The sequence below is a fragment of the Martes martes genome (assembly GCF_963455335.1).
Source record: "Martes martes genome assembly, chromosome: 5".
NCBI lineage: Eukaryota > Metazoa > Chordata > Mammalia > Carnivora > Mustelidae > Martes > Martes martes.
Genome location: NC_137892.1, coordinates 125,859,827 through 125,880,596, shown reverse-complemented (window position 1 = coordinate 125,880,596; position 20,770 = coordinate 125,859,827). Strand labels below are relative to the sequence as shown.

Genomic DNA, 20,770 nt, shown 5'->3' with positions numbered 1-20,770 from the left:
TTTTAAAAGCTAAAACTTCACTGTAAGTGTGAACCAATGCAGTATATCCCTCAGTTTTACTTTAAGAATTTTTGCTTTTTTTTCCCTTTTCTAGAGAATTGAAAATGTTTCTGTTAGCTATCCCTTGACTTTTAATATAAGTTTTTATTTTGCAAGATAAGTGGCATTTGCACAGAATACCTAACCTAAAATTGTATTCAGACTTGAACCTGATGATGGATCGATGACACACACAATCATAGAGAGTAATATACTTGATGTTAAGATAAAGAATCGACAACATTCGATGACATTTAAGAATCTTTTTTTTTTTTAATTGATTTCTCTTTAGGTAGAATGGCGAATGCAGATCTGGTAAAGTATGGCTTGGCTGATGTGGTAGAAAATCCTGGTATCATCACCGATATAGGGATGAAGGCAGTCAATGAAGTTTTTTCCTGTATCAAATACCTGGCAATTTATAATTGCCCCCATCTTCATAACCCATACAATTGGATCTCAGGTACTGTAGGCTTAATTATGTCTGTGTCTGCCTGCTATCAAAAGAATATATATTTTTGTTTCCTCTGTGTGGTATGAATTGTATTCCTACTGTAAAATGTAGATATTTTTATAAGATTGGTCATACAAGTGCTGGGAACCTTTGATAACCAAGTTGGAAGTATTCTGTCAGTTCCTCTTTGAACTCCTGAAGTTCTCTGCCTAGAAATTGGCACTGTCTCTGTTATGGAGTCAACTGCCCTGATTTTTTTATATATATTTCTTTGAGCCAGGCACATAAAATTAAGGTTAGGAATTGTTGCCTGGGATATTACATTTGTTTTCTCTGAAGTACCTTCAAATGGCACATCATCTGAAAGGACAAAGTGGGTATGTATTTAAAAAAAAAAAAAAAAAACTTTAGTTAGGTGGCATGTTTAGCATTAACTTGTGAAATTTTCACTTACCTTAAAATTTTAAGCTTTTTCAGCTCTCCCCCGCCACCTGACCCGTTGTGTATAGAGTGTGACTTTTGTACTTCTTACGTTTCCTTATATGGGGAGTTCTTTTTCCTCCTCGAGAGAGTGCTATTATTTGTTTCTTTCAAGGCCCTTCTTAAATACCTAAATTCACAAACCTTTAAATAAATTCCGAGCTAGAGAATTTTCATTGTGACATCCTCTTTACCAAGCCAAGCACCCTCACTGACTTCTACAGAACAGCCTCCTTTCCTGTCTGAGTTGACTCTTTGGGCTCCTGTCTGAGTTGACTCTTTGGGCTACTGTAACTCCTTATAGAGCCCGTCTCCAGCCTCTTTTCAGGCTTTGGAGCATCTCTTGAGATTACTCATTAGAATGGCCATGTCTCCCCTACTGGAAGTGGAAATTCTGTCCCTAGCCCAGCTGCACCAAGAAGTTATTGGGAAATACAAACTTTAGGTGGTAGCAGGCATAGATCACTTTTAAAAAATAACATTTATTGGATTTTTGGTTTGTTTGTTTTCTTAAATACAGAAGTATATAAAGAAGAAAACAAAAAATGGCCTATAATCCCATCACTCAGAACTCCTGTTAACACTTAAAAACTAAAAGTAATACATGCACTTGGTAAACAATACCAAACAGTGCAGAAAGGTACAAAATGAAAAGTCTCCTCTTCTCAAAGGTAACCACCATCAACAGTTTCTTGTATATTCTCTGGACAGATTATTTTGTGCATATTGCAACCTATACATGTGTAGCATTTAAAAATGATATATATATATATATATACAAAGGACCTTTTCAGGTATACTCTCTCCTGTAACCTTGGTTTTTACACTACGAGTATTTGGGAGAGTTTTCCATAGCAAGCATACTCAATTTTCCTTCATTCTTTTTAACAGCTGCATAATGTTCTATTAAATGGATGCACCAACATTTCTTTAGTGTCCTATTGTTGAATAGGCATGTAGGTTGTCGAATGGATCACATTTAGATCAAGGTTCACTTGGTTTCAAGTTAATAATTCCCAAGCTATGTAGTTTCCACAATGAAATTAGGTAAGAAGACATCATAATTTAGTCATCAAGTTTTTGAGATCATGAGATAAAATCAAAGTTATTTAAAGGAAAAGGTTTTGAAAATCTTTGTGACCTATAGCAGAATTCATCTGTAATGGAGAAAGTGTTAGTTAAACTCTCTGGCCATGTCATTTCTCCAAACAGACCACTCAAGATGGACACGATTGGTCGATATCAACTTAGTGCGGTGCCATGCTTTGAAGCTGGACTCCTTTGGCCAGTTTATTGAATTGTTGCCCAGCCTCGAGTTTATTTCACTGGACCAGATGTTTCGTGAACCACCCAAAGTAAGTCACATTTGAGGGAATTGTTTAATACTCAAGGAGGAAAACAAAACCTCAGTGATTTTTTTTTTCCTCATAATATGCCCTTACATTGTTGCAATTGGACTTTTTACTGCTATCTTCCAGTGAAGGCATACAGGTTATAATTTGCATGGTGTCTTGCTCTGGTAAGGGGTCTCCAGAGAAGGGAAAGGAAGAAGTAAGTGGAAAGCTGTCTCTGTCAGTTCTGTAAGCTGAAGGTAAGATAAGATCAAAGGTAGAAATTTGAGCTAGGTCAAAATTTATTACTCAGGAGTAATTAGTTGGGAGATTAAATCTCTAATTAAAAACCTCAGGTATAAATACGGATTAGGGATTCATTTTGGAAATATTTTACTTTGCTGCTCTCTCTTCTGTGCAGTTGAAAACCCTGGAAAACCCGAGATTGTCTAGTTGTACGAAATGTTATTTTAAAACTGCTTAACCAGGGCGCCTGGATGGCTCAGTGGGTTAAACATCTGCCTTCGGCTCAGGTCATGATCTCAGGGTCCTGGAATCGAGCTCCGCATAGGGCTCTCTGCTCAGTGGGGAGCCTGCTTCCCCCTCTCTGCCTGCCTTTCTGCCTACTTGTGATCTCTCTCTCTCTGTCAAATAAACAAATAAAATCTTAAAAAAAAAAAAAAAACCTGCTCCAACTAATAAGACTTTCGCTGTCATTGTAATAAAAACTTAATGCTTCAGCTGATTGTCTTCTCTCTCCTTCAGTTCTTAATGGTTACATTCCCACTGTGCAAGCAGTACAGTATAGCGGGGAAGGCTCAGGATTGGAGGTCTGATTATTGGGTTTCAGGTCCCAGCTCTAGCACCTACCGGTCTCTTACCCAGATCTCTTCCCACTGCATTTCATCATTTGTAAATCCAGACCAATAGTACTGCATCTTGCTTGAAGTCTTATGAACCTCTAATGAGGTGCTTGATGCATATGTGAAAGTAGTGCTTTGTAAATATTCTTAGATCAAGGTGAAACGGAGGAATATGAAAAACGAAGTGTTCTATACTAACTAGAGTGAATACGCATGTGCTTTCTTCTCGCCTTAGGGCTGCGCTCGAGTCGGCCTGAGTGCAGGCACGGGAATTGGGGTTTCCTCAGCCCTTGTTAGCAACCAGAACTCCAACAATGACAATGATAACAATGCCCAGAATAATGCCAACATCCATGACAACAATCACCATCACCCAGATGACTCTGATGAGGAGAACGACTTCCGGCAAGACCTGCAGCCAGGAGAGCAGCAGTTTGCAGCCGACGGTAACCCAGATCTTTTGTGAGCTCCACACAGAAGTGATTTTTACTTTGGATTGTATTTCTCTGACCCTATTCTGTTTCCTTCTCCCCGTATCGCAGTTTGTCACTTTGCATATGGGGGACCTGGTTGACAAGGAAAATGGGGGAGCGGGGATGAAATATGTCTATTTGCTGGCTTGTTTCAAAGCTATCTTTGTGATGCCTCTTGTCCCTAGACTCTGTAACAGTGTACAGTGGGTACAGTGAACCTTAGACGGTGTACAGGGTACAGTGAGCCTTAGAGGCCTGGCCTGTGATTTAACTTTCAGGATTTGGGTGAAGGAACATCTCTTTATATCTTCCTGACCAGTAGATCGGTAGATAGAACTTCATTGGGGGACCATTTTTGGATGTTCTAGAACTGAAAAAAAATGAATAGCAGTCATGTGCTAGACATTGGACACCTTTCATCATTAAATCTTCACAAACACCCACCAAGTAAGTACATGAGCCAATAAAGACCTATTGGATTTCACTTATGTAATTACCAGTGCATTCTTCAGTATTGACGGAACACCTGCGGTATCCAGTCCATGTGCTCTTGGGCTTGTATGGCCCTCTCTTGGGGAGTGAAGATGAAGGGAAGTTGTTTTCTTACCAAGTTTTCCAGTTTCCCAGTTGGCCCTTAAGAATTGGAAAAGGAATCTCTTCAAGCTATCTTGTTTTCATTACCCCTTTACTCATTCTCTTGAAAACGGTGATTACTGAGAAATGGGGTGCCCTGTCCTTACATCTCTGCTTTCATCATGAAAGCATAGTGTGTATAGAGCATACTTTCCTTTAGGATTGCTCTGAGTATATTATAGGGCCTGACCTAAGAATCATCTGTAGGCATTGTCTTCACCTCACATGTTCTCTGTAGAACTCTCCATCTTGGCTCTTGGCAAAGTCACCAGTGATTCTCCTGAGAATGCTAGTGGTCATTTTCTCCACTTTTGTCATATTTGACATCTGAGCAGCATTTGTCATTGTTGCCCGCTTCTACCTTCCTGAAATAATCTTCTCTTGGAATCTGCGAAACTGTTTTCCTTGTGTCGCACCGGGCATGCCTGCTCGGATTCCTTTGCTTTCAGTATCCCCTCTGTTCTGCTTTGGTCCCTGATCTTCCAGTTTCTTTCTATACGTTTTCTCTACAGAAGTTCCTTCAGTCTCCTAGCTTTGTTATCAGCCATATGCCGATGAATTCCAAACCTTTGTTTCTACCTTTGATCTTCTGACTTTTTGAAGTAAACATGGTTATATACAACTTCATACTTTTCATTTCCACATGAGTACTTCTAGGCATTTGAAACTTACGGTTAATTCTTTCCCCTGACATCCACCCTCCACAATACAAAGACAGAAGTGCAGAGCCAGCTGGTGCTAGGACCAGAGGAGGGAGAGGAGGTCAGATGTTGTCTGTTAGCTTTATTTTCCCTTAGTGCCTGAATCATACTCATTGGTGGTGCCATAGGGACCTGGACTTCAGAGGACACAGACTGTCCACGAGAAACTGTTAGAGCAGCTTCAACGCAGACCTACCCAAATCCTAGGAACCCAGTTGTGGTTGGAGTGGATGTACTGGATAGATGATAGTCTCCACTGGAAGTTAGATGGCCATAGGCTTCTCCGTACAGAATGGAGAATGCCTCCATTGTGAAGTCACATACTGGTGCAGCAGAGACCAAAATGTATACAAGAACACTATAGTTGATTTATAGGAGAGAACAGTGGAACTTAAATCTACTAACATTGTAAACTAAGATTTCAGGAGATAGAGACTTGCATATAGACCACATTTTGAGGTATATATTGTCAAGTACACTATCTTCAAATGCTGTTAAAGGCTCAGAAGCAAAGGAGCTACATAAATGCCAGGTTTGAAGAATTAAACACCTTCAACCAGAGGAAGGTTCCGAACACCACTGATGATGACAGTACTGTAGGGAACTGCAGCTTATCCTAAAACATTGGTTCCACAGATCTCCCTGAGTTGGCAGTGTATTTATTTGTATTTGTTATTACATTACGTATCAGGTCACTTCTTCTAAATAAAAAATAGCAACTGGAGAAAGACTGTGTGACTTTTGATCAAAACCAGGGGTGGAAAGAACTCACATAAGAAAGACAAGCAAAAAAAGTTTTGTTAAATAGTGGTACAGAGATTCAAACTAAAAGGGATCAGTGGGACCTGGGGTTTGTTGATATGATTAACATTTGATGCTTCCACTCTTTAGGTGTGATCTTGATAATTTAAAAATTATTTTAGTTTGAAAGTCATGTTGATATGTTAACTTTCCTTAATTTAGAATTTTAAAACTTCATGCATGGGCCTCTGCGTGGTCTTGGAACAACCCCAGAATGAAGCAGAGGGCCCCCACTCTTTCTTGCCCAGTTACATTTAACTTCATCAGCTTGCATGAATTAGCAGAGTTTAAAAGAAGAGCATTGTGTAATTTTAAAATTAAAATTTAATTCGTACAAGTTAAGTGGCTTTGTTTATAAACTGCTATAATAAGTCATGGGTGTTTTTCAGCAAACATCATTAAGGTAATACATGATTTTGGAAATAAGACTTTATTGCTTTACAGAGTGTAGTGATTTATCAGAATATTATAATTTGCTAAAGATTATCATTCTTAGATTTGCACTTCCAAAATTCTTAAGATTTAGAATGCTTTATTATGGGCCAGTTACGTTAATTGAGAATTTAAGTTCATTACTTGCATTTTACAGCACTCTAAAACTGAGGAATAGATATTCATATTTTCTAACAATTCACATTTGTCTAACATAAAATTACCATGTGTCAAAATCATGCTTCTGTAATTGCTAAAGCATTTTGCCAAATTACTTTAATATAATTACTTTTGAGTTAATTGTAACCATAAAGCATAGTTTTGCCTTTATGTAATTTTGCTAAGTTTCTATCTTGATTTAACATATCAATTCTGGGTACTTACTACTTTTAAAAATGGTGTGCCCCTCTCCCTTTTCTCACCACTGCCCTCTGCCCTGCAGCTTTTATTTTTGGCAGTGATTCTCAAACTTGAGTGCCTCAGAATTACCTAGAAGACTTGTCAAAACACAGGTTGTTGGGCTTAGCCCTCAGAGAGTCTGAGTTAATAGGTCTGGGTGGGGCCACATAATTTTCATTTCTAATAAGTTCCCAAGTGATGCTAATGCTGTTGGTCTGGAGCCCAGTTTGAGAACCATTGATTTATGGAAAATTCTTAGAAATGAAGTCTGAGGGTGAACTACAGTGTGAAAAAAAATCACAGTAAATGCATTCTGTTTTATATTTTGGGCAGATAATTGTCAACCACTAAATAACATTTTTAATATTAGAAATTATTGCATATAAATCATTTCTTAAAAGACAGTGAGTTCTCCTTTATTTTATAACATTTAATAAAGGTTTTGAATTTCTAACCAGGCTTTTATAAAAGAGACCAGCTAATATCTTTGTAAAAAACTGCTCAGATCCATTAAGATTTATGCTTACATATTATAACAGGATTTTTTTAACAACTGAAATAACATTTAAACTGAGCAAAACATTTGGTAAACATTGATATTTGATTAAAAGATAGTGTACATAATTTCTGTAAGTTAAAATCACTCTGAAAAAAATTTACTGCCCTAATGATATAATATATGATATGATATAATATTCTGAAACAAAAAAATTAAACCAAGAATCAATTGCACTTTCCCTAGCCCGAGGGTATTGCCATCTCATTTAAAAATCAAGATACTCTCTCTTATTTTTTTTACAGCCCACCTGTCTATTCTCCATGGCATCGAGTCCTTTAGCAAGAATTTTTTTGAGTGTCTTCAAAGCATCTTGCTGTTCAGTCTACATTCTCCTTGCCTACTATACCACCATCATACCACATTTTTTTTTTTAATCTAAGAAGCAGGGTGACCAGATAAAAAGTAGGGTGACCAGATAATAAATATTTATCTGAATGCTTTAATATATTTCAGACTGCACCCTCCTTTCTCTCTTGAACAGCTAAAATTAGGTCTTAGAGCAGCCAGAGCAGTGTTGTTAAAACATACACCCGATGACGTTGCTCCCTTACTTCAGACTCCAGTAGCTTCCTACTGCCTTAGGGAAAAAAGTCCAGTTTCTTGATTTGGGCCATAAAACCCTACATGATCTGGCCTGTCCCCGTCTCACACACCACGCTTCCTGTGTGCCAGGCTCATCCCTCCGTCACACTAACTGCTGCGTCTTCTTGGGATTTCACCACTGTTTCTCTTCACCTAGGAACAGTGACACATTGGAGTAGCTGCTTAATAAATATTCAAAGGAATGAATGCAGTGAGAGAGGCTAAATATAAAGTAACTTTTGGATATTATATGAAATACCTCCGCAGGTTACCCTGCAACCTAAAAAGCTCTTGCTCAGCAGCTTTGGAAAACCCTATCCACATGGGCATATGAATGACTTCCATTCTAATGGTCTGCCTCTGCATATGAGAAATAATTCTAAGCGTTTTAGCAAGACTTTCTAAGCTTTTCACAGGCTGTGGCCCAGGCTACCTTTTTAGCCTTATTTTCTTTTGCACCCTCATTTCAGTACAAACATTTGTTCTTTCTATCACTGGAATACGTACTCTTCTGGAAAATGTAGCATGCTTCCCAGTGTTTAGGAAATGTCACCTCCTATCCGTGAGAACTTCCCTGCCCAACAGGAAAACTAGTTGCTCCTTTTTTATCTATATTCCCCTTGCACTTGGACTGTTGAAGCACTTAGCAAGTCTCTTCTGACCTAATTCTACGTATCCAACATCTCTGTTAGAACATGTACATTCTCTTTGAGAGCAAGGATTATAAATGTCCCATCTACTCATTGTCCCTATACTGTAGCAGACTCAGGAAACAGACTTCAGTTCACATCCTCACAAATTACTGCCCCTTTTAAGCCTCACTTCCCTCAGCTGCATAAAGGAGGCTAGTAATAATGTCCTTGTGAGTTTGCCATAAGAAATAAATAAGGTAATGTATATAAAAGCATTTAGCCTAGAGCCAGGCATGGAGTATGTACATGATAATTACTGCTCTTCATGATTGTTCATAAGAATTGAATGAAAGAAGAAAATCGATTGGCTTTTATCATGGAAGATTTGTAGGCAAGGTCAGGCCTCCTTTGGGCACTAAAAGAAATGTAGAAAATTGAGGTCTGGAGTGGGGCAGGAATTTGAGATGGGAGACTGAATGTAAGGGGGAATGTGGTTTGGTGTATATTAAAGGCCAAATCCCCTTGTCCCCACGAAATCTCCAGTTTTACTGTTGTATATTCCAGAGACATTTATCTGAATGGTATCTTTCTGTCCTAGTCCTGTGTTGCCTCATTTATTTGTTAACTGAATTTGTTTTGTCTACTTAAGTAGATTCTTTAGTTCTTTTAGGAACAGAATCTTGTTTTCTCTTTTCTTGTCATCCAGGTGGTTGGTTGACTTCCCAGCAGTAGCCCTTGAGTAGCCCTAGGCATTGAGGATATGGTGATGAACAGGCTAGACACAATCTCTGGGGCCATTGGGCTCATGGCCGAGCTATAGATGGAAAGATAGTATGGTTATTGTGAGACTCAAACTGAGATCAGGCACACAAGCTTAGGTTGTAAGAGGGTACTAGATTGACTGCCTTGAATGCTGATTTGAGGGACTTGAATTTAATATTGTAGAAAACTGGCAAAACCAGGAATTATTTCCATTAGGTTCTTCTTGGAAAAGTGAGCATTTTATCTTAAGAAGATAGAGTAAGCTAATTGAAGTTTATCGGTCTGAAATTGCTCACTGTGCTCATCTTCTGGAAAGATAGAAGTAAAATCACACATTCCCATTCACTGACATGACATTCACTGACATGAATTCTTTGATGTAGAACATTTGAGTGATAGTAAAATGTTAACAATGTGCTAGTGTATTTGTTCACAATCCTTGGCCTGGGTTAGCTGAAAATGATACCAGAACCTTCAGAGAGTAGGAGAGGAAGGGTACAGTTTGAGCTTGCCTGCCCAGTGCATCCTGGCTTAGCTGGCAGATACTACAAGACTAATCACTTGTAAAATGATCGTGAGGTCTTCCAGTAGCTGGCCCTCATTACTGTCTGGCAGATCGCTTACAGGGAGGCACGGTTGCCTCCTAGAGCCATTCCTGGTGATATCTTCAGGAGCGAATGCGGTGCTTTTCTTCTCTCCACTGTGTGCCGCTCTCTCTGCTTTCCTCTTATGGTGATGGACTGGCTCCATCAAGTGCTGCTTTCCTGTCATGATTTCCTCTCCCATAGAATGGCTGGGCACTGCTTGTTCTCATCTGTGTGATGAAGCCCTGTCGTAGGCTGTTCTTCCAGTGCGAGCCCAATAATCATGGAGCTGTTCGTTTCTCGGGGCTGCCACAGATTTGCCTGCCATTGGGTTTTTTGTTTTTTTTTTTAAGACTTTTTTTGGTTTCATTTTGTGTTTATTTTTGTTGAAGCATTGAATGAGATGGAAGACATGGTGCCAGAAGATGGAGAGGTGGTGGCCGCAAGCGGACAGGAGACGGTAGCTCGCAGTCAGGCGGTTATCCCTGTGGATGTTGACGAGGAACAAGCAGGTAATCATGTGACTTCCACATTCGTGATTATGAAAACTTGGGCCTGACTCTAATGAAGAAAGAAAAGCACTAAGAGTGATTATTTTTGAACATTATGGCTGGTGATGTGTTATATGCTATTTATCACGGACACTGTATTATACTGATATTCTCCTTGCTACACACATATATATATATATATTTTGTTAAGGTTTGTGATTTTTTATAACTGTGGCAGCAGCTTTTCTTTCTATATTGGTGCTCACACATGCGTGTTTTTGTGTGTATGTGTGTGTAGAAAGAAAGCACTCAGATTATTGATGGAGAAAATAAATGACCTGACTGAATAGTTTGCTTGTCCTCTTCCTTCATTTTGGTGGGGAGGAGCAGGAGTAGAGAGGTTGACCTGGTTTAGTTAACAGACCAAGATCTTGTCTCTCTTTGCCCCTGGGTGTGTTACACAGGCTCCATGGAGTCATAAGGCCCTTAAACATTACCCAGAACAACCCTATGTTTTACATATGGGGAAACTAATAGTCTTTCAGAATGAGTTTGAATAATTTGCTTCAGACCACTCAGCCAGTCTTAAAGGGACAGCACTGAGATTAGAACCCAAGTTTTCTTAACTCCTGGTCTGTTGGAATGCTAATTTGTCTTTGAATTGAAAATATCTTTAACTGTCCTTGTTTTAAGTGTCTTACAGATGCAGTCACTTATTCAACAAATATTTATTGAGTGTTACTCTGTGCCAGGCATTGTACAATGTGACAGGAACAAGACAGGCAAGGTTCCTTGGAGCTTACACTTTATCGGAGGAGTGAACTTCAGTCATTTGTCAGAGAGATTTGGGTCATAAGACTAAACGTTTACAAGCTGTACTGCCAAGCAGAGAAGACACTTTTTACATACATATAAGTACTCAACCAAACTGTAACATGCATCTAGCCTTTCAAGACCGTATCTTGCTACTTCTAATGAGAAAGCCTATATTCAATCAAAGAATGTAGAGTTCGCCAGTCCTATAGGTGTCTGAGGTTCATCTTCCCTTGCTTTGTCTTTATTCATACATTTGCAAAATTGGGAAAGTAGGTGATTTTTTAAATGATTATTATGACTTATTTGGTTATTTTTAGAATTTATGTGACCTTTTCAAATAGTGAATGTCCTCAAGGGGGATGCCATACAATCTTCTGTTTTGATCTGCCTTTAGAAATGTGTATATTCCATTAACATGAGTGATAAGAGAGGCTACATAGAGCCAAAGCATCCCTGTGAGCCCAGATCCCTGTAAACAGTACTCGAAGTGAGAGCCTTTCTTGGCAAGAAGTAACTGTTAGGCCTGTGCTTTTTGTTTTAGGACCCAGTGGTCTTCAGCGTGTAGTAAAACCAACCCCAATTACTGTTCACGATTCAGAGAGTGATGATGAGGAGGACAGTCTAGAACTCCAAGAAGTCTGGATTCCTAAGAATGGCGCTCGGCGTTACTCCGAACGGGAAGAAAAATCTGGAGAGTCAGTGCAGTCCAGGGAACTGTCAGGTGAGAGGGAATGTCTTGCTGGGACCGGTTAGTGGGAGTCGTCATGAGAACTGACAGACACACTTGACCTTTATATAATGTGTCCCTACCACAACCTGTGGTGCAGTTAACATTCCTTATGGAATGTGACAGGAGGCGAGAAGGACAGTAGCCCAAGGGAGAGGACAATCTGGGTGGCGCTCTCGAGGACAAGTGTAGCACAACAAAATATTGTGGAATTGTGGAATCAGGGTTCAGGGAAGGGAAGATGTGAGGACTGTGACTTCCACAGTGGAGGCTTTAGGACCTTGCGGCATCAGGATATCAGGGATTAGCGAGAGGCTTCACGTGGGGGATGACTCCTGAGGTGTCCAGAGCAGTGAGAAAACAACCACTCCGCCAGCTAATACTCTGTCCAGTTGCGCTTAGTCACTGTTGGTGGCTAGTTTGGTGCTTGAGGGAGTCCTACAGTTTGTCTTAGGATCCCTGCCTCCCCTTACATCTAGTCAGCAGCCTCTACCATTTGTCTCACCAAGAAACCATAATTCTCTTAACCTTCGGTTCATTCTTCTTCTTTGTCTTTCCTTCCCTTCTGTTTGTCAGAACTACGGGCATACCACTCTGAGCAAAGGATGAGGTTTTTAAAATTTGTCCACTAATTTCCCTTGGGTACCCCACTCCTTAATATGTTTGAACGTTCGGTGTACATTTAACACTGGCCCTGAAATATATAACCTCTTTTGGGTGTGGAAAGCTTAGTTCTTTGGACTTGGAATCATTTACTAACCAATGACTGATTACTCCATTCTTATTTTATTCCTTTCAAGAAATTCGGGTATTTTCACACTGGGGTCGAAAGGAGCTTTCATGGAAACTAAAATTTAGGAAAAGAAATGTGACCAGCTGACTAACCTAATGTTTCCTAGGATGTACAGTTTCTGAATTTAGAACCTAGATCTGTCAGCCAGAGAAAATCTTATTTAAGTATTCCTTTGTATATTCATTGAGCCTTACTGTGCCCCAGGTACTGGTAGGTGTGGTGAGGGATGCAGAGATGAATACATCATGATCCCTCTCTTAGGGAACCTCTATCCCGATGGAAGAGTCAGGCCAGCAGTGTAGATGGTAACATGCAGGGCATAGCCTCCAGGGGCGTCAGGGTGGGGTTACAGGGGAGATTGAACAGAGGCGCAAGGCTGAAGAATGGGTGAGAACAAAGGCCCGAAGGTAGCACGGCAGGGGTATTTTCAAAGAAAAGTTTGGGCTAGCGTGTAGTCCGCACGTAGAGGGGCGGAGAACAGACAGCCAGCTTGGAACGAGATCCTGGTGGGCCACGGAGGCTGAGCGGAGAATAAACCAGGTGGGCACTAGGGACCATAGAGAATTTGTGAGCAGCCAAGTGATGTGGTCACCATTGTACTTGAGGAAAATTAGTGTACATTGTTTCCTGTTCCAAATTTACTCTTGCCTTTTGTCCAGAATTTGTACTGAAATCTTTTCTTTTCCTCGGGCCATTCTTCTTTTTCTGTAAGCAGTAAGTGGAAAAGGCAAGACTCCACTTCGAAAGAGGTACAACTCCCATCAGATGGGCCAATCGAAGCAGTTTCCCCTCGAGGAAAGCAGCTGTGAGAAAGGCTGTCAGGTCACCAGTGAGCAGATCAAAGCCGATATGAAAGCAGCTAGGGATATTCCCGAAAAGAAAAAAAACAAGGATGTTTACCCCAGCTGCAGCAGCGCCACCGCCAGCACAGCGGGAACCTCCAGCTCACACAGCACTGCTTCTCAGAGCCCCGACTTTGTAAGGACGGTGAACAGCGGCGGCTCTTCCGAGCCTAGCCCTTCCGAAGCGGATGTGTCCAGGCAGTGTGTCTGCTCCCCCGGTGGGTCAGAGGACTCTGAGGCCATGGAGGAGGGTGATGCAGAGAGTTCTGTCTGCCCCAGATGCTGCTGTCACAGGCCCCAGGAATCCCAAAGGAGAACTAGCAGGTGTTCTGATGAGGAACGTCCTTCAACCAGCCGAGCCTGTGTTGTGAATGGCCCGGATGGTACGAGATCCGCCTTTTCCTTTAGGACTCTGCCACAAGGGGGGTCTTCAGGCCCAGCACATGATGAGAGGACTAATGGGAGTGGCTCTGGGGCTACAGGTGAGGACAGGAGGGGGAGCTCCCAGCCTGAGAGCTGTGACGTGCAGTCTCATGAAGACTACCCTCGGAGGCCCCTAACAAGGGCCAGGAGCAGACTCTCCCATGTACCGCTGGTATCTGAGTCAGGTATGACAATGCCGCCAGGATTAGCAACTGCAGGGCAGGCCTTGCCAGGGCATGAGCTCATTCCATAAGCTTGCTTCCATAAAGCCAGTTTGGCAAATGGAATTCTGTGTTGGGGTTCTGTGATCATACAGGGTTTAAACTAATTTTCAGCAGTGGTGCGGGTGGGGGGAAGGCATGTGAAACATCTTGTAAAACTTCCAGCCCAGGAAAACTCAGATAGTTAAGCTTCTGGGAAAAATATAACTCTGTATATTGACCCTAAATACCATACTGATTCTGATGTCTAAGTCCCAGTGCAACTCTGCTCCCAGCCCATATTTAGGGAAGTTACGACTCTTAGTGAAGCTTTAAATCTTAGCTAAAAGGTAAGGACCTGAAGTTGCTGGGGCTGGGGAACATATCATATGGGTATACCCCTCTGTCTGCCTCTGCACGATTTAGTAATTCTTTCTGAAATCTAGTTTTGCTTCCAGTTAGGTTTGCCAGGAGGTAAGCAGGTAAGTAGGTAGTTTGGCTGAGAATTATTTTTGGTGAAGATATATTAAAAACATATATATGTATATAATTTCATTGATAACATTTATAATGTATATGCCAAGGCATTGGATTGGATGGGGTAAGCACATTTCTCATAGTTCTGTTTATATTTCTGACCTCATTTTTAAGTAATCTCTTCTGCCTTTATTAAGTCATGAATAGCTATCAATGAATAATGTATTTTAATTTTCTCCAGGTCTCCCTTAATTTGAAGATCTTAAAATTAGCTCCAGAATGTAGAGTTAGTTCTTTTTTTATATGCTAAATAGAGCCAGTCAAATCATGTGGAGCTAAACTAACAAAAATAAGCTTTCGTAAGATAATACGAGACCTTAATTATGTACTAATCATAGTACCTTAAACTCAGAATAGAATGATTTTTGCTCACACATTTCATTATGCTTTACAAACACTAGTTCTGCCATATGATGAAAAATACATTTCCCTTAAAATTTAAATGTTTTATTGTACTTTTTTTTCTTATACATAGCGTACAGTTCACCGTGTTAGCCATTTTGAAGTATATGTTTCATTGGCATTAAGTACGTTCACGCTGTCCTGCAGCCGTTACCACCATCCATCCGAATGTTTTCATCCTCCCAAGCGGAAACTCTGTGCCCATTACACAGGAACTCCTGTGACAACGCCTTTTGTTGCGTGGTTTTTCATGTTTGTCAAGTCAGATCTACTTGTTTACCTCTATGATTTCTTTATTTTCTGCAGTGGAAGACCTTCCTTATGCATGGTTCAGATCATTGTTCATATTTTCTCATTCTTTTATCCATTTGCTTATTAACTCTTTATTTTAATCTGTGGGAATGAACTTAATTTTTTTATTCCAAATCGTCAGAGTTGTTTCAGTGCTGTTTATCGGCATCCATTCTCATTCATTATTTTGAAATGTTTTTCTGTCATGTGCCTGAGATAAGCTTAGTTTTGTCTCTGGGCACTCTGTTCTGTTCCAGTGTTCTGTCCTCTTTCTTTTTTCTTCTTCAGAATTCCTGGGCTAGTTACGCATTTCTCATTTATTTTTATAGTTTTTACAATAATTTTGTCACGCTCCAAAAGCAAATCTTGGGATTTTTTTGGAATTCTATTACATTGATCTGCTGAAAAGATAATTGTTATTTTTACAGTGTGGAGTCTTCCTTTTTAGGGACTGTGTTGTCTCTCATTTTGTCTTTTGTCTCAGTAAATGTTGTTACTGTTTTGTGCTGGGGTTTTTTGTTTCTGTTTTTGTTTTTAATATAAATACTTAATATTAATCCTAGGGGCTTTGACTTTTTTGTCGTCTCATGCTCCACTGTCCTCTGCCATTTCCTTCTGACTTGTTTCAGGTCTAGAACTTTTCTTAGGTTAAAGAATTCTTAGAAATTAGGCGGGGGAAAAACCCTCATTTTTACTTTTCTAGGTAAATTATATCTGTCATGATTTTTTTCAATTTGAGATTTCTAATGCGTGTTTAACTAATTGTACAGTAGGTAAATTACTGCCTCATATTTTTTCAACAATGCAAATGTCCATTTTCTTTCAGTAACAACTTTGCTGGAGAGAATCAAAGTGCTGACTTTAGTATTCTCTGGATCTCTTTTGGAAAGAACAAGTTATTTGAGTAGCTTTCAACTTGCTATTTTTGATCTAGCATGTTTTTGATATCCCTTGGCCATTCTGCTCTTCAGAGTTTTAAGGAGAAAATCCACTGTAATAAAGGAACAAAATTTGATTATTATGGATTTTTTAAAAAATCACTTTTTCAAAGAAAATGTTTGAGTTTTTATTTTGATTTTCGAATTATGGCCTTATGTTGTGTTAAAACCCTGTTAGAAGCTAACATAGCTATCTTGTGAATTCTTATTTTGGGAATAAATACCTGTAAGTTGTTTGTATCCTCATTGTATACTGTATAAAATATCACAAAAATAACTAATTGGATTATCAAAGAATAACATTTAAGATTAATATGGTATGGTTCTCATAAATACTAACCGCTTTCTCTGACACCCCAAAACTGAATTGGTTTGTTTTCTGTGTTTCTGTAGCGTCTTCTACACCAATGTTAACTATACTGTGTTGTAATTCTGTGTTTTACTGTCTGTCTTTCCAATAGACTGAGCTCCATGAGGGCAGGGACAATGTCTGCTTGTTTGGCATTTTATTCCCAGCTTCTAGCACAATGTGTTACATGGTGTGGGGCTCAGTGAATAATTGTGAACTTAATAAGTGGTAGAAACCAACGTATGAGGTATGTTGATGCTGGTTGATGTATGAAATCATGAGAATTGTCCCCAAAGAGGGAGGCATGAAGGAAAAAAACATGAATTCTTTTTTTCTTTTATATTGGGAAGCCTTTGTTTTTAATGCTTATCTACATGTAAAGTGTGACTCTATTTTACAACTTTTCTTAGAAAATATGAACTGCCAATTTGGGTACTCTGGAGAGCAGGAAATTTAACTTTGAACCCCATGTTCTGATCAGTTAAGGAAGAGAGCATTCCTGGAAAGTGAAAAGTTTGAGAATCAGATCATAAAAAGAGAATGCTACAGAAGATTCTTGTTTCAACACTGCCGTAGAGGCATGGAAGCAGATCTGGTTTTTGTTTGTTTTCATTTTTTGGGTACTGGGAGACAAACCGGTTCCTATTAATTTGTTGAATTTTATCTGTCATCTGAAATGTGCTACCTTTAGCAGATTCCTTGTCAATAAAGATAATTAGATTTTGCATGAAGTTCCTTCAGGAATATTGTGAAAGAAGGCCTTCAACGGGCTGGCTAGATCAATAGTTCTTTTTCCGGAACCCCAGGGTTTTGTTTGGGTTCAGGGTCTTTAGAGGAAGTTCCTTGGGTAGAACTCCTAGGCTCTATTTTTAGCTTTCAACCAGAGTAGCTCCTTTCAGTTGGTTTGAATCGTAAGATTTCACAGAGGTTTCAAATGGTAGAGGAAAGGTTCTGGTCTTTGTTGGGGAGTGGGGTGGGGGGCGGGGAGGCACTTGGATTAGATCTCTAGAGTTCCCATCTAACCAAAGCCTTTTGAAAATTAGCAGTATTGGCACCTTGTTTCCTTATCTTTCTTTCTAAACTTCGTTTGAAGTTACTTACCAAGTAGGGTGTTTGTAATCTAGTAGTGGTATCCAAAGGCAGTGTGGTGAGATTTAATTCATGAAGATCAACCTTACTGCATTCAATAAATGCTCTCCTACAGAACACTTGTCAAAAATGGACAGTGATTTTTTTAGTGTCGTGTCTTAGAATGTATATGTGCTTATTAAAGTTTCAGAGTTGAATTTAGACCTTGCCTTTAAATAAAATCAATGCAATATTTGCTCTTACAATTAAACTGCCAGGTTTTAGAACAGCACTAGTAAATGAGTTAGGGCTTTACTAACCAGGATCTGGCTAGTTAAAAGACTGCAGGTTTTCTCATTGTCTGGTGTTGCCTCCTGGGTCCACCACTAAGACCGTGGCAGGCTGCTCTACCGTCCCTTGTCTCTGTTTCCTCATATGTAAAACGGGGAGAATAATCTCTTTCAGAGGGCTGTCTTCAGGATTCTATTAGTTATTGCAAGTAAAACCCTTAGAAAAGTGCCTGATGCACAGTAAGCGCTCAGTAAATATTTGTTACTATTGTTACTCCATTTTTGTACCCGCAGTGCACTCCCTCATTCATTCAGTGAATGCTGAGTGCCGTTTGTTCAGTTAGATGTTCATTTTAGATCACTGCTAGTGGCTGACATTGACACAAAGGTGAAATAAGGCAATGTTCTTGCCTTCAGGGAACTTTTAGTTTAAGTGGAGGAACAAAACAAGAATGCAGGGAATTCAGAACCACTTATAAGTTTTGTGGGGCCCAGGTGATTTGTTAGAGTAAGTGGTATTTGAGCTGGACTTTCCAAGAATGGATAGAATTTCAAAAAGTGAGGTCAGGAAAGTTTGTTTGAGGCAGAAGGAGCTAGAATGATTTTGGCTTCAGATGCTCTGGTGGTGGCAAATGACTAGGACATGGTTTGGAATAAAATTGAGAATAGATATCAGGCCTTGAAATATTTTTACTAACCAGTAGTTAGTAATTTAAAATTCAGCAGGAAAGTGGTGAGTTTAATCCACCAGTGGTTTGGGTTGTTATACCCATCCTAAATCCCAGTAGTTTACCCATCCTAAATCCCAGTAGTATTTAGGATGGGTATAACAAGGAGTTAAAGTTAATACCCAATTAGATTGTTGATACGGCCAAAGTATGAGAAGGGATAATCCTATATGAAGTCGACTGGCTTGAGATAATGGAGGGCGATCTTGTTTTGGAATAGTTAGTTGGAAAGAGCGGTCATGTGTTCTGTTGGGATATAATCCGGTTATACCCTATAGGGAACCAAGTCATAGATTTGAGAGTTGCCTTGATAGAGTTATATGCAATACGCGGTTGAATGTGTTCTCTTGATGGAAAGAAAGCTAATAGCTAAAAATTGGATTTTCCTCTTGCCTTTTTCTAGAAGTTGCCAAAACAAAGCCACGTCATGCCATGAAGCGAAAGCGGACAGCAGATAAGTCCACCAGTACCAGTGACCCTGTCATTGAGGATGACCATGTGCAGGTGAAGGGAAAAAAACTCACTTAACTTTCAGTTCAGCCAAGTTCCTGAATAATGATTAAAGTTTCCATCTTTTTAATTTTTTGCCCTAAAAGAAGAAATTGATAATAGCTACTTCTTAACTTGTGCCGGTGAAAACATTTACGCTTTAAAACAAAAATCTGCAGAAAGACACATCTTTTAACATTTTTCTTCTTGTAGGTCCTTGTATTAAAATCCAAAAATCTTGTTGGAGTCACTATGACCAACTGTGGAATCACAGATCTCGTGTTAAAGGACTGTCCCAAGATGATGTTCATCCATGGTATGGATCTAGGCCTGTGTCATCCAAAGCATCACAGATGAGCTTAAAGAATTAAAGACTCGTAAATACTACAATAACATTTCTTTATTTTTTTCAAAGGAATCATTACCTTGGATTATTTCTAATTCTGTCCTTGTTCTGTAGTTCTCAAGCAGTTCCTCCCTGGTATTTGTGAGGGAGCACGTGCAGACTTCATCTTTTAAAACAGCCTCTCCTTTGCTTTCCTCCAAATGATAATTGCTACTTGATCTGACGGAATAGATTCACAACGTGGTGGGCTTTGGAGTCAAGTAGATCTCAGTTTGAATCCTCTCTCGACCGTTGGCCGTGCTATATGACATTGTGTTTTGTGTTTGTGTTTTTGCCTGAAGTGGGGACTGTGCCTTACGTCCTTAACAGCTGTAGGTCTGATTGACATCGTCAATCAGAATTTCAGTTCGTGGCACGTTATCCTTAGTTGAGGCTTTTCCTTTTGGTCCCATTGTCCCACGTTGCCCATCTTATCAGCCTTCACCGCCTCTACTCATGCCTTTAATAGTGCATCTCTACTTACACGTGTATTTACCTATAAACAGATAAGAGGGTAGGGTATTTTTTATGTGAGCTTTTAAAATTTCGCATGTATGATGTGTCCATTTCTCCATTTTCACTGAAAATTATGTTTTTTATACCGATCCATATAGAATTATGAAGATATGACATGTTTTTTGCCTTGGACAAGTTATATATTGTCTATGTTCATTTTTTTTTCAATTTTAAATTATACATAATTATGTCTACCCTATAAACACATATTTTTGAAGATTAAATACAGCAAGTGCATGTGCGTGTCTATGTATGTATGTACACGCATATATAGTGGAGGGCCTGACCACTAACTCAAAGCATACCTAATATTACTAGTTTGTATTACATTTGTACTGGAGTATTAGGGGCTTTCTTTTCTTTCTTTTCTTTGCATTTCTCTGTTACTACTAGTAAGCAAAGCAAAGAAATACTTAGCAAACAGTTTGTCATACACTAGGAGAATTCCAGAAAGAAGAGAGAAAACGATTTAAATACTACCTCTCTCTTGAATTCTAGAAATCTCTAGACCCTATGTTCACCCTTAAGAGGTAATACTTTACTCCATTCCAGTCAACGAAGTTTTAAAATATCTACTAAATGACCATCTCCTCTTGGACTTTGCTCCTAGGCCAGAATCAGGGGGCCCTTCAGAAGCCCAGAGGTTGTAACAGCAGAGGAGCCCAGCCTGGCTTAAGGCAGTACTGTTAGCACTCTCCCCTCTGAGGTCTGAGAATCTGCCTCGCAGCCTTTGCGCTGCTTCGACTTCCTGTTCTTTTCT

General features: G+C 39.6%; 1 protein-coding gene across 5 annotated transcripts in view; it reads left to right on the top strand.

Annotated features, from left to right (window-relative positions):
• Nucleotides 1-20,770, top strand: part of FBXO38 (F-box protein 38) — a 55,244-nt gene that overhangs the window by 28,009 nt on the left and 6,465 nt on the right. The window contains exons 10-17 of one of the 5 annotated variants that reach the window (XM_080805091.1): nucleotides 332-502; nucleotides 2,186-2,328; nucleotides 3,403-3,613; nucleotides 10,118-10,237; nucleotides 11,574-11,753; nucleotides 13,268-14,002; nucleotides 19,024-19,124; nucleotides 19,323-19,425. In XM_080805091.1, the coding sequence (XP_080661217.1) occupies nucleotides 332-502; nucleotides 2,186-2,328; nucleotides 3,403-3,613; nucleotides 10,118-10,237; nucleotides 11,574-11,753; nucleotides 13,268-14,002; nucleotides 19,024-19,124; nucleotides 19,323-19,425 (1,764 nt within the window). Of the gene's footprint in view, nucleotides 1-331; nucleotides 503-2,185; nucleotides 2,329-3,402; nucleotides 3,614-10,117; nucleotides 10,238-11,573; nucleotides 11,754-13,267; nucleotides 14,003-19,023; nucleotides 19,125-19,322; nucleotides 19,487-20,770 lie in introns of all 5 variants that reach the window. The other 4 variants (XM_080805093.1, XM_080805092.1, XM_080805094.1 and 1 more) reach the window with 4 other exon arrangements.